Source organism: Pan paniscus, chromosome 19, assembly GCF_029289425.2.
Source record: "Pan paniscus chromosome 19, NHGRI_mPanPan1-v2.0_pri, whole genome shotgun sequence".
In the NCBI taxonomy this organism is placed as follows: Eukaryota; Metazoa; Chordata; class Mammalia; order Primates; family Hominidae; genus Pan; species Pan paniscus.
Genome location: NC_073268.2, coordinates 14,601,973 through 14,614,053, shown reverse-complemented (window position 1 = coordinate 14,614,053; position 12,081 = coordinate 14,601,973). Strand labels below are relative to the sequence as shown.

The 12,081-nt window shown below is 54.1% G+C and overlaps 3 protein-coding genes, 2 long non-coding RNA genes and 1 other non-coding gene across 15 annotated transcripts in view; 3 read left to right on the top strand and 3 right to left on the bottom strand.

The window, feature by feature from the left end:
- The first annotated feature begins 587 nt into the window (after window positions 1-587).
- LOC134729441 (uncharacterized) lies at window positions 588-4,575 on the top strand. Its single transcript, XR_010110529.1, has 3 exons — window positions 588-1,057; window positions 3,049-3,368; window positions 4,431-4,575. It is a non-coding gene; the product is annotated as an uncharacterized LOC134729441 (long non-coding RNA).
- On the top strand, window positions 2,734-2,820 carry MIR195 (microRNA mir-195). The gene has a single exon (NR_106541.1). It is a non-coding gene; the product is annotated as a microRNA mir-195 (primary transcript).
- On the bottom strand, window positions 2,915-5,779 carry C19H17orf49 (chromosome 19 C17orf49 homolog). Of its 8 annotated transcripts, none has more exons than XM_008962486.4 (6): window positions 5,559-5,779; window positions 5,281-5,375; window positions 4,562-4,663; window positions 3,752-3,942; window positions 3,423-3,527; window positions 2,915-3,176 (listed from the first exon to the last, which is right to left on the bottom strand). In XM_008962486.4, exons 1-6 carry the CDS (start codon window positions 5,577-5,579, stop codon window positions 3,172-3,174), a joined length of 519 nt encoding a protein of 172 aa, XP_008960734.1. In that variant the 5' UTR covers window positions 5,580-5,779; the 3' UTR covers window positions 2,915-3,171. The 8 variants fall into 8 exon arrangements, with proteins under 8 accessions (XP_008960734.1, XP_003810175.1, XP_063454707.1 ...); XM_003810127.5 differs by having other exon boundaries at window positions 2,915-3,180; window positions 5,559-5,778; XM_063598637.1 differs by having other exon boundaries at window positions 2,915-3,527; window positions 5,559-5,763.
- Window positions 5,780-5,904: 125 nt separating this feature from the next.
- RNASEK (ribonuclease K) lies at window positions 5,905-8,087 on the bottom strand. Of its 2 annotated transcripts, none has more exons than XM_003810128.4 (3): window positions 7,676-8,087; window positions 6,695-6,771; window positions 5,905-6,292 (listed from the first exon to the last, which is right to left on the bottom strand). In XM_003810128.4, exons 1-3 carry the CDS (start codon window positions 7,868-7,870, stop codon window positions 6,151-6,153), a joined length of 414 nt encoding a protein of 137 aa, XP_003810176.1. In that variant the 5' UTR covers window positions 7,871-8,087; the 3' UTR covers window positions 5,905-6,150. The 2 variants fall into 2 exon arrangements, with proteins under 2 accessions (XP_003810176.1, XP_054957391.1); XM_055101416.2 differs by having other exon boundaries at window positions 7,680-8,042.
- LOC103784724 (uncharacterized) overlaps window positions 8,061-12,081 on the top strand; it is a 27,733-nt gene continuing 23,712 nt past the window's right edge. For both annotated transcript variants that reach the window (XR_010110528.1, XR_008621660.2), the window contains exons 1-2: window positions 8,061-8,241; window positions 10,533-10,626. This is a non-coding gene — a long non-coding RNA (uncharacterized LOC103784724). The remainder of the gene's footprint in view (window positions 8,242-10,532; window positions 10,627-12,081) is intronic.
- Window positions 9,688-12,081, bottom strand: part of ALOX12 (arachidonate 12-lipoxygenase, 12S type) — a 14,870-nt gene continuing 12,476 nt past the window's right edge. The window contains exons 12-14 of the mRNA XM_003810126.6: window positions 10,575-10,675; window positions 10,296-10,466; window positions 9,688-10,178 (exon numbers count right to left, since the gene is read on the bottom strand). Coding sequence (XP_003810174.4) covers window positions 9,999-10,178; window positions 10,296-10,466; window positions 10,575-10,675 — 452 coding nt within the window. The 3' untranslated portion in view covers window positions 9,688-9,998. The remainder of the gene's footprint in view (window positions 10,179-10,295; window positions 10,467-10,574; window positions 10,676-12,081) is intronic.

The window sequence follows — 12,081 nt, the reverse complement described above, 5'->3', positions numbered from 1 at the left end:
AAAATGGGGTGTCCCTTGGCCAAGTGGGCACCCCTGACCAGGGCAGTGCTGTTGGAACTGTGGCAAGGAGGGGTGCTGGTGGGGTACAAGGAGGTGATTCTTGCACCCTGATTTTCTAGGATGAGCCCCAAACAGAAAGCAGACAGAGGACTGGGAGTGTGGGTGAGATGGGGGGGAGGGGTTCCCCACGGCAGCCGGGGCTACAGGGTAATCCAGGCCAGCTCTTCGCGCCTGGGTCCCTTCTCTCTTCGGCCCTCCTCCCCTCTCTCCCTCCCACCGCCCACCCCCCCAACCCAAGAAAAAAAACTGCCTGTGCAACAGCAATGGCAGATTCCAATCCTCCAGGCTTTCCTAAACCACCACGGAGACCAGCCAGGGGGGAGGGGAAGGGAGGAACGGGCTTTCCTGCTTCCTTAAGACAGGGGCAATGAGCTTGACCTCCTGGCCCCTAGCCCTTTGAGGAGTGATTCCCCCCGGTCTGGAAGCCAGGTGTCCTGGACCCTAGCCCCCGAGCGGTGGGGGGGGCCTGGAGAGACGGGGAGGAGGAAGGAGGGAGTGACTTCCAAAATTGGCATCGGGACAGAGCAGGGCTGGCGGGAGGCAGGCAAAAGACGGAATTTTCCTGAAAAAACGGGGGTATCTGAGGACCCCAAATTTGGGGAGCTAGTCCAGGACCGTCCTCCCAACATCCTAGATTTTTTTGGGATTTTTTGGGGACCCCGGGACCCCTCTAGATGGGGTGAGGAATGTAGTGTTGGGTGAATCTGACTGGGGCATTGCAGCTGCCTCTCCCGCCGAGTTGGAGACGGATGGGCTGGGACGGGTTTTGGGGGGGTGTCCCCAATTCTGACTGGGAGTGGAGGAACCCCTCCTGAGATCTCTTGTGGGGGTGCCCCCTCCCCAGGGCACTCCCCAGTCCCTGAGCCAGCCGAGAGGAAGGAGGCCAGCGATGCGACTGGGGCGGCTCCTTTCTCCTGCACCCCAAATGTGAGGGATGCACCCTAAATTTTGCTCTTTTCAAAATAGGGGACCAGGATCTCAGGGGAGAGTAGCTGAGGTAAGTGGGGAGGGAAGTGTCCTCTGTTTTCAGGAGAGACGTGGCGGTTGGGGGGGAGGTTTGGAGGTGCGTGCTGGGGTGGGGTTGGCTTTGTCAGTCTTGGAATTGGGGGGATGATTGGAGAGGCTTTCTCTTATACCCCTAAACTGCAGCCCCCCAGACGGAAACCAAAGGCTGAGACCAGAGAGCCCCCCAACATCCCCAGCCGTTAGGATAGTGTTTAATTTCTCTTTCACCCCCCACAAAGGCTCTGCCGAGGTGGGAGCTGGGGGCAACTGTTAGTTTGGGGGCTATGGAGGGTGGTGGAGGAGCAGGAGGCCTTGGCAAGATTTGATGGAGGACAGATAGGGGTGTCCGGGAGGGGTCTGGCATCTTCGGGGGCCTAAAAAGACTGCTTACATACACCACCTTGGATCTTTCAGATTGCTAAGAGTTTTGGGGGGTGTGTCGGAAGAGGGGGTGGTAAAAGATGCGATGGGATATAGGAAGATAACTTCTGGATTTTAGGGGGTCATATTTTGATTTGCAAAAGGAGTTTTGGCCCTTGGATTTTGCTTTCTGAGGGGTGTTTTTAAAAAATCAAGTCCTGGACAGGAGAAAAGGGCTGAGGGAAGGCCTGGAGTTGGGGGTGGGGAGAGGCATGTTTGTCTCAGCTTAAACGTGGCTCTCTGGGGTGGGCCCGCCTGCCCTGGCCTGGTGGATGGGCTGATGGAGGTTGCTGTGGGGGCCGGCTCGGGTCCTCAGGGGCCCTGGGGAGTGGGAACAGCACTGGGGGTTGAATACCTGGCCCCCCAGGTCCAGATGGCCCTCTTCCTGGGCTCTGCTGCTCCCCTTCCCCCTGGTCTCCATTTCCTGCCTTTGGCCTCCATCTTGTGGCAGGCCCAGGGCCCAGGGCGACTTCCGGCCCCCCTCTCCCAACCATGTTCCGGCCCCACCACCTCTGGACTGCCAACTCCCAACCCTGCTGGCCTTGGCCCTCTGTCTCTCCTTGCTTTTCTCTTGGGTTCTGACCCAGGGAGAGGAAGGACGGACACAGGAAGCCTTGGGTCCCTGCCCTTGCTGAGACAGGAGGCAGTGTGTTGGCCCCTCCAGTCATTCCCTATTTCTTCTGCCTCTGACCCCACCCTAGGGATCCCCTGAGCTGAGTTCCTACAGAGGGAAGATGGTCCAATCTTACTACACTGTGAGCTCATCCCCATGGTCCGTCGCCTTCCAGTTGCCTGCTCAGCCCGTCCCTGGTTCCTCCCAAACGTTTTTGGGGGCCATGTTTGCCTTTTAAGGCTTCTCTATCCCCCTGCTCCTGGAGGTGGTGCTGGGGTCTTCCCAGCACTGCTATGTGCTCTCTTCCTTTCAACCCACCCCGGTCCTGCTCCCGCCCCAGCAGCACACTGTGGTTTGTACGGCACTGTGGCCACGTCCAAACCACACTGTGGTGTTAGAGCGAGGGTGGGGGAGGCACCGCTGAGGCTTGGCCCTGGGAGGCCATCCTGGAGAAGTGACACAAAAAACATCTGGGGCCTTGTGACAAACTTCTTGCCAGGTGGGCAAGGAGAGGGTGGGGTATGTAAGCACCCCTCTAAAATCTCCAGGGCAGTTTCAAGAATACTGATGGCCAGAGACCCTGGGAGTAAGTTCTGCCTCAAGAGAACAAAGTGGAGTCTTTGTTGCCCACACCCAGCTTCCCTGGCTCTAGCAGCACAGAAATATTGGCACAGGGAAGCGAGTCTGCCAATATTGGCTGTGCTGCTCCAGGCAGGGTGGTGAAAACTACCGAGGAGGGGCTGAGCCCCCATGGGCCGAGGAGAGAAGAGGGAACAGGCCTCTCCTGCTAATAATGTTAAGCAGACAGCACGAAGCTGAGAGGGAAATCTTTATTGTTTTCTGTATAAAAATGTCCATCAGATGAAGGTCAAAGGGGTTGGGGGGGCAGATGCTTATGCGGGAATAGTGAGGTGGCAGCCCCAGCAGCCTTTCAGCCCTCTCTCGTGCAGGCCTTGCTCGGAGTCCCAGGAGATCCACAGGTCCGGCATGAACAGTGAGAGGTCAGAGGTGGAAGGCTCAGCAGGAGAGGAGAGGAGGATCAGCAGAGGTCATGAGAAGGCCAGAATCCAGGGTCAGGCTGTCTGGAACAGGAAGTAAAATGGGCCGAGATGGAGCGAGCCCCCAGTGTGCTTCCAAGGCCACTCCCACCTCCCTGAAACACCCTGCTACGTACTGATCCAATGCCCTGCGCTGTGTATGAGAGCACCTTCTCTTCTGAAACCCCTATACAAGGGAGGGGCCCCTGCGGAGACCGTGCCCTGCCATCCAGGTGAGCCCTTTCTCCCCAACCCCGTCAGCTGTGTGGGAGGAGGAGGACTCCTACCCTGGTCGAAGTTGAGTTTCTTGGCTGGAGGAGTTTCTCCTAGCCCTTCAATATCCACCACGTCACTGTTGGCATCGGAGTCGTTCAGAGCACTGAGTGTCACATCTGGGAAGGGGGCATAAGCTAGGTTCTAGGTTCCCCTGACAGCCTCTCCCCCAGCCCCAAGCTTCCCAAAGCTTTGTGCCTCCTCTCCCCTCCCCTCTGCCCCTCTCTGGGAACCTCCACAGGGACAGGAAGAGAGACTGACCCTTCTTTGACCCAGGCCCAATTCTCTCACTAAACCTCAGATGGGACCTTTAACCCCTAGGCAGCAACTCCACAGCCCTCACCAGCCTTCTGTTTCTTTATGGGGGGACCCCCGGCCTCAGGGACACTGGAGCTGCTGGGAGGAGGGGCAGCTGGAGGAGGTGACAAGACACCAGATGCCACCTTCTTGGGCCCTTTCTTGGGTGACTCAGCTGGAAGGGGGATGCCAGAATCTTCATATACCTTGCGTTTCACAGTGGCCTTTATCTGGGCCCTGAAGAAAAGAGAGAAGAGGTTAGGAAAGGCGTCATCAGAGAGACTAACAGAAGAGGGGACGGGAGGGGAAGGGGTTCTGGGAGTCCCTTCATAAGAATCCAGGTCGGGGCCCCAACCCATTGGTAGGGTTCTCACTTTCCCGAAGTTTTACACTCACTCAGGATGGATGGAGTGTGGAGAGTGGAGTCCCTGAACTGAGTAGTGGGAAAGGCCCATCTCCTAATTCTCTTCTGGGAGAGACATCAGGTAGAGCTTGGTGATTTACAGGTGGATTGAGATTTACTGATCAACTAGTTCAGGATCACCATATCCCTGGAAACACTGCAGTGGGGTCCTCAAACATTTATATAAATAACCAGGGGACTTCCATCATCAAATACAATAACAGCATCCCAGGCAACCTAAATTCACATTCTTGGAAGGATTACCACAGCATTTTAGGAACTTCTGACCAACTGTGACAATTCTATTCTTTCGGTCCTCAAGGGGATTCTAAAAAACTAGTGACAAAGTAGGGAAGCAGCTGAGCTGGAAAGGAGTTCTGAGGACGATGGAACCTTGGGTAAGGAGGAAGAAGGCTGCCCACCCGCCCTTTTCTGGCAGCCACCCTCCCTCACACTGTCCGTTCCTTGATGACACAGCTGATGTGATTAAGATCGTCCCCAAATCGCTTCACAGCAGCCCTCAGCATCTCTATTTCCGTCTCCGTCCACTTCGCACTGTCAGAAGGGGAGAGGGGGGATAGCAAAAATGGGAGGGGGAGTGTGGAGCCCGCCCACAGGCTATGCATCCCACAGCCAACCAGCCGCCTCCTTCCGATTTCTGGGACCCCTTCCACGGATGCATAAAGAGGTCCTCCGTAAGGGGAGGCGGAAAGCTCTTGAGGCCCTGCGGGAACCGGGAGGACCCCAATCACGAGAAATCACAACCACCTCCACCTTAGACATCCCTTTCCACCATCAACGTTAAACGGCTGCTGTACACAGCACACTGAAACCAACTCGCCAGGAAGGGCTTTTCAAAACAGACCCACCAACACAGCCTGCAGCCGTCTGGGGGAATTCCATGAACTGGGGTGGTTGGGAGTGGCGGTGGTTTGTGGTCGACCCGTTCGCAGCAGGGAGAACTGTGAAATAGGAGTCTGGGCTATGGGCCTGTCTGTATTTTTATCTGTCATTCATTCCCTCATCCAACGATCATTTATTAACACCTACTCTGTGCTGTGCCAGGCACAAAGGGAAACTAATGTCTGTCCCTGTGCTAGAGAGGGTCCGTGTCTGTGACCGAGTCCAAGCGCCCGCTCTCAGCGTCCACGTCCCAGTCCGGGCTCACGTACCCCGCAGGAGAAGAGTCGGCCACGGGATGCAGCTGCATCGTCAGCTCCCCGAGCTTCGTGAAGGCGGCGCCGGCCGCCGAGAAGATCTCTCCGACCTGGGGGCGGGGCAGCGTCACGGGGGGCCGGCGCCCGCCCTCCCCGTCCCGCCCGGAGCCCCTAGCCCCACCCCAGGCTCGGCTCCCGCCCGCCCCCCGCCCGGGGCGGAAGAGCCGCGAGCCAAGTGGGGGGCCCGCCCTCCCGTGGCCGCCAGGGAGCGCTGTCCGCGAGGGAGGTCGAACCTTTGTGGACGCTGACGTCATGGCCCCGCGCGCCTCCTCACGGAGACGCCGCCGCCGCCGCTACACGCGAGCCGGGACCACGGAGAGCAGGGAGACGGAGCGGCTCGGGCCCCCGCGCAGGAAGTCCCGCCCTCCCCGCAGCGGATAGGCTCAACCCGGCGGCTCCCCGCCCCATCAGACGCAGTCGCTTAGACCGCTCGGCGCGCCCAGGCGATGGGGAAAGCCTTCGCCTCACTTCCGCGCCACACTTCACTCCACTTCCGCTCAGGGATCGGGACTTTCCAGGCAGAGGCCGACCTCTAGTCTCAGCCCCGTGCTCGCCCCCACTCAAGCACAGACACAGGGCTTAAGAGAGCAGATTCTCTTTATTGAGATACGGGACACAGCGAAGGGTGGAGAGACGGAACAGCCCCCCAGCCTCAGCCCTCTCCACGGGGGCCGGATGCCAGAGATGGGAGAAGGGATTCAGCCTCTCGCCCGGGAAACCCAGTCCCGCAGAGGGCGCCGGCAAGGGTGGGACGCGACCTGGGTGACGCGGTGCAGGGAGTCTTTAAATAGAGGAGGGGCTGGAGCGGGGAGACGCGCCGGGGCCCTAGCGCACCATGTATTCCTTGCGCTTATTGAGCCGAACTTGGCAGAAAGAGAAGCCTCCGAGGAGGAAGTAAAGGCCTGCAGCGATGAAACAGTTGTAGCTGACTTGCTCGTAAAGGTTGTATATGTTCTGGGGGCCATTCCTGGGGGTGGGAATGAAGCAAAGGGGTCAAACATTAATAGGAGCCAACATTTTCTGAGCACTATGTGCCCGACACCTGTTTAGGCGCTGTTACGTGTATTACTTTATTCAATCTTCTTGACCATCCTATGGGGTGAGATCTGTCATAGCCATTTTGCAGAGGTGGACTGAGAAGCACAGAAAAGTAAAATACCTAAAGAGGCCACACCTAAGGTGGTGGGTTTGGGATGGCCGCTGAGGTCTGACTCCCTGGCTCCTAACCACATTCTCAAGAAAGCCGCTCTCCTCTCCAAGTCCTCTAACCTAGGGGCCCTAAGCACCGGGCCTCCCAGACGTAATTCTGACCCTAGGCCTCGCCACCTCCCACCTGCTCCCAGCCCGCCTCCCCCACCCGAATACTTACTCAAAATCTTTCTCCGTGAAGGGAACGTCCTCAATCAACACAGCGGAATGGACATTGAAAAATATTCCGAGCATTATCTGGAAAAGGGGAATGGGTAGACTGTTGAATTCAGGCACCTGACCTCATGTTCACTTCGTAAACCCCTCCCATTTCCAATGTTGCTACAACACCCGAGCCTGAGATTAACCAAAACGAGGTGGTGGTTACTGGATTCGGACTCAGCCACCTGGAACAGGGCGTGAGGTGGTGACATTGAGACAAGTGGCCGAGGCAAGGGTGGGAATAGTGACCAAGCCATCTCTCCCAGGAACCCAGATTATCGTCCTCTCTGGAGGCGTCATCATCACGGGACAGTGCGGAAGAGGGGAGGGAGAACCGGCACTTCTTCATATCATTTCTTCTTGAAGTGGCGGTGGGTGGATTACTGGGAAAACAAGGCCCAGCTACACATTTCTGGAACAAGCACTCTCTTTTCCTCCCATGTCCTCCATTCAACTCAAGCATCTCTCAGGAACCCCGCTCTTGTTTCTCCTACCTTGAGGGGTCTCCACCTTTACCAGCCCTGGCTCCTCCCACTCCAGGGCCCTCCGCTCCAGTTCCCTTTTTTCTTTTTCTTTGGGGACGGAGTCTCGCTCTGTCACCCAGGCTGGAGTGCAGTGGCGCGATCTCGGCTCACTGCACCCTCCGCCTCCCGGGTTCAAGCGATTCTCCTGCCTCAGCCTCCTGAGTAGCTGGGATTACAGGCGGGCGCCACCAGGCCCGGCTAATTTTTGTATTTTTATTAGAGACGGGGTTTCACCATGTTGGTCAGGCTGGTCTCGAACAGTTCCCATTTTTCAATTTCAGTCTGTCTCCTTCTCCGGGGCCTGTAGATCCCCGGCCCCTCCGGCCTGCCTGCGGCCCAGAGTTTCCTCGCCTCCCAGCCCTCCCAGCCCGGAGCCCCTCAGGCCCTCTCCGATCCTTGCCGGGGAGTCCCCTCACCAACATGATCACTCCCCAGGCGCTGAGGACGATGCCGCAGGCGGCCAGCTTCGGCCCACAGCACAGGAGCGACGCCATAAAGAAGGGAGTCGGGGATCGCCGAGGTGCAAGCGGGCTCGGAAAGCGGTGGGAGAAAGCCCAGGATGCCCTCGCAGGGGGGCAGAGGGGGCGTGGCCCCGGCCTCAACCATCCCATCCGGGGGCGGCAGGCGGAAAAGGCTGGGCTCCTCTCAGGACTTTCGCGGGAGACGGCGCCGTCTGAAACCAAAACTGCTCCTGGGGAAACCTTCCTTGACCTCTGTAGCTAGGGCGCGAGTATTGGAAGAGCGAGGGCCTCCGGTTTGTTGGTCCCCCTCCCCCCGCACACGGGAATGGTAGGAGCTGGCATGTCACGTGACCAAGTCTGTCACGTCACGTGACGAGGAACTAGCCTTAGCGAGGCCATGGGGGAAAAAGTCTAACTGGCGGAACTCCTGGGAACTGGGGCGATGGGCTCTTAGTATCGGAGGATTGGAACCATCTGATTTTTACCTGAAATTCCTTAGTCTCTCCTGTGTTGGGGAAATGGTAAGTAAGACAGATTTTCACCAACAGAGAGCGTTTCTATCTCTTCTCTACTCCTCCCTTTTAAAATTGAGATTCTGACAGTGTAAAGGAGTTAGGACCCCCTTTTGGGGATCAGGCATGGTTTTGTGGCTTTAAAATTGCTGAAGTTTCTTGGTATTGGAACTGTTTCTCCTAAGTAACATCTTATCATCACACGTGAAATACTGTAACTCTCGATGCCAAATCCAGGAAAAATGGGCGGTTAGGAGAAGTCCAGGGAAAGCCGACTGAGCAGGTTGTGAAGGTAAGCAGTCCTGTTAAATGTACACAAAAATGTCACTTTGCTTCTCTAAACTAGGAAAACTGATAGGACTTTTGAATAAGGTAGGATATAAGATTTAAAAATATAAATAGGTCATCCCCTCCAAAAAAGCCGTTTGTATGTTTAACTGGTGAGTGACAGATCTGTAATAATTATTTAGAAATAGGAATGTCGAGGCGGGCGGATCACCTGAGGTCGGGAGTTCGAGACCAGCCAGGTCAACATGGCGAAACCCTGTCTCTACTAAAAATTACAAAAATTAGCTGGATGTGGTGGCATGAGCTTGTGATCCCAGCCACTCGGGATGGTGAGGCGGGATAATCGCTTGAACCTGGGAGGCGAAGGTTGCAGTGAGCTGAGATGGCGCCACTGCATTCCAGCCTGGGCGATAGAGACTACTTCTAAAAAAAAGAAAGACAAGAAAAGAAATAGGGATGTTTGAAGAACACAGTTTTGCAGTGAGCAAGTTGTACCCACTCTAGTGAGGACAGTGACCTCAGAATAATTGAGAGGGATCATTTGACCTTGAGACCCCAGGACCTAACAAATAAACACTATCATTGGCTAGAATAACTTTGTAGTTCTTGTCCATTTATTTTGTGCATGTTGTTCTTAAAAGGCTTGTGAAAGATAACTTGGAATGTGGGAAACACATAGATCCCAGAGTATTAAAGGGGCTGGAAAAGTAGCCTTGAGACATGAATTATGTGCCTGTCATCTGGGACTGTTTGGAGAAAGAAGCCATTTTGGGGCAGTGGTTTGTATTCTGCCCCAAAAACATGATTCTTATTCAGGGACTTTTGGGGTACATGGGTGAATAGGAGAAATATGGGTGGAAGGAATTTGCCAAAGAACTGAGTCAGGAATTTGTACATTGGCCACCAGGCATGAAGGTTAGTTCCTGGAAATGGAGAGTTAGCTGAGGTAAGCTGATTTTTCTAAGAAATCCCCCTGCTCCATGATCTTGGATGTTTTGGAAGTAGGGTCAGGGCCTCAGGCTAGTGCAGGGTTCAAGGGCCAAATCCAGTCTGTAGCCTGGCTGTGCATGTCTCAAACAAAGCACATTTGTTTGTGGATTTTTTTTGCATTTTAAATGGTTGAATAAACCAAAAGAAGACTACTTTGTGATGTAACATTCATATCTCAGTGTCCATAAAGTTTTATTGGAACATAGTCACACTCATTTCTATGTTGTCTGTGGCTGCCTTCATGCTGCAGCAGGAGAGCTGAGTAGTTGAGACAGTGACTATGCGGTCTGCAAAGCGTAAAAAAGGATCTAGTCTTTGCAGAGAAAGTTTACTGCTCCCCTGGGCTAGTGGGATACTAATGTAGGGGGTTTAACTGGGGGAGGAAATAGAGCCTTAGCAGCAGAGACTTTAGGAAAGCATGAAATTCAAGATAGAAATGTCAGTCCTAAAGCTGATGTGAAATCTTGCAGGTAGAGTCACTCTAGGGCTCAGATGGTGACACTGTTCTCTATGCAGCTGGGCTTCAGATATTCATAGGGCCAGTCAAGTTGCTCATTCCGGGCTGTAATCTCCTTTTCCAGCTTTTCCAAATCTGTTCGGAATTGGTTTAGCACAGCTTTGGGCTTGGGGCCTGAGAAATATTTTTCTTTGTGATGCCCCAGAGGCACCTGAGACAGAACAAAGGATCAGTCAGTTTCTAAAGACAAACGCACCTAGAGCCCAGCCCCTCACTCTGATGTTTCCTTTCCAACTGTCATTTCCCTCTCCCGAGAGTCCCCTCTCACCATGTCTGGCTGGCGGCGACTCAGATGCCATGAGATGGCCATTTGAAGACAGGCCTGCCGGACATCAGGTAGTGACCCCATCACTGTGGCCATCGTTACATCTTCCTTGGTGGTGGGTGGGGGCATCCGCATTGTGCATGGAGCATTAGGGACCCAGGCATACCAGTCCAGCTGGAGGAAGAAACTGTAACCCTAGAACCCTGGTACTTAGGGTTTGAACTCCCATCTCTCCCTCAGGTCACCTTGCCTTCAGGGACCTGGGCTTGCAGCTGTCCATACCTGGCCCTGGTTGATGGCGGCATGCTGGGCAGTGCACGTGAAGACGCACATGGTGAGGAAATGGCAGAGTTGACTCTGGGACTGAAAGGAGACAGGGAAACCTGGGCAGGAAAGGAATAGCAGTTAGAAGCTACAGCATAAGAGGAGAGGAACAAAGGCTGTTGTTTTGGGATGCCCATATTTTAGAATTGATGAATTTGTTTATTTTATTTAGACGTATTTGCATCAGACATGCGTTTAAGTCCTGGCTCAGTCACTTACACTTAGTTACCATAGGCCAGCTTAACCTATTTGAACCTCAGTTTTTTTCACCTGTAAAATATGGACGATACCTACATTATAAATGAGATGATGTATCAAAATCACCTGGTCTGTAATAAATGCTCAATAAGTAAGTAATAATTATTGTTATGGAAGGATTGGGGGCTGAAAAGTTCTGAGTGACCAAATATCCCTTGCCTCAAAAAGTGGTTAAGAATTGAGGGATGCGGCCAGGCGCGGTGGCTCACGCCTGTAATCCCAGCACTTGGGGAGGCCAAGATGGGCGGATCACGAGGTCAGGAGATCGAGACCATCCTGGCTAACACGGTGAAACCCCGTCTCTACTAAAAATACGAAAAGTTAGCCAGGTGTGGTGGCGGGCACCTGTAGTCCCAGGTACTCGGGAGGCTGAGGCAGGAGAATGGCGTGAACCCGGGAGGCGGAGCTTGCAGCGAGCTGAGATCCCGCCACTGCACTCCAGCCTGGGCGACACAATGAGACTCTGTCTCAAAAAAAAAAAAAAAAACCAATTGAGGGATGCGTGGTCGGTGACTCATGCCTGTAATCCCAGCACTTTGGGAGGCCAAGGCAGGAGGATTGCTGGTAGTCAGGTGACAGAGCAAGAGCCTGTCTCTATTTAAAAATTAAAAAATAAATAAATAATTTAGGAATGCGTAATCCTATTCCCAGACAGAATTACAAGTGTCTGCGTTATAACGTGGGGAATAAGTCATGGATTTCCAGTGTCACAGCTGAGAGGGGCTCCCACAAAGGTTATCTCAGTCCACTCATTTTACAGTGGATAGGGGGGCTCAGAGACCCGATAATCTTTTTTTTTTTTTGAGACGGAGTCTTGCTCTGTTGCCCAGGCTGGAGTGCAGTGGCACAATCTCGGCTCACTGTAACCTCCGCCTCTCAGGTTCAAGTGATTCTCCTGCCTCAGCCTCCCAAGTAGCTGGGATTACAGGCTCCCACCACCATGCCCAGCTAATTTTTGTATTTTTAGTAGAGATGGAGTTTCACCGTGTTGGCTAGGCTGGTCTGGAACTCCTGGCCTCAGGTGATCTGCCCACCTTGGCCTCCTAAAGTGCTGGGAGACCCAATAATCTTATCAGTTAAGTGGAATAAATATAATTACTCTCATTTTATAGGTAAGAAAATCAAAGCCCATAGAGAATAAACTGTCAGGACTGCATAGTTGGGAAAAGGCAGAGGCTGACCTTGAACTCAGGTTCCTGACTGCTAA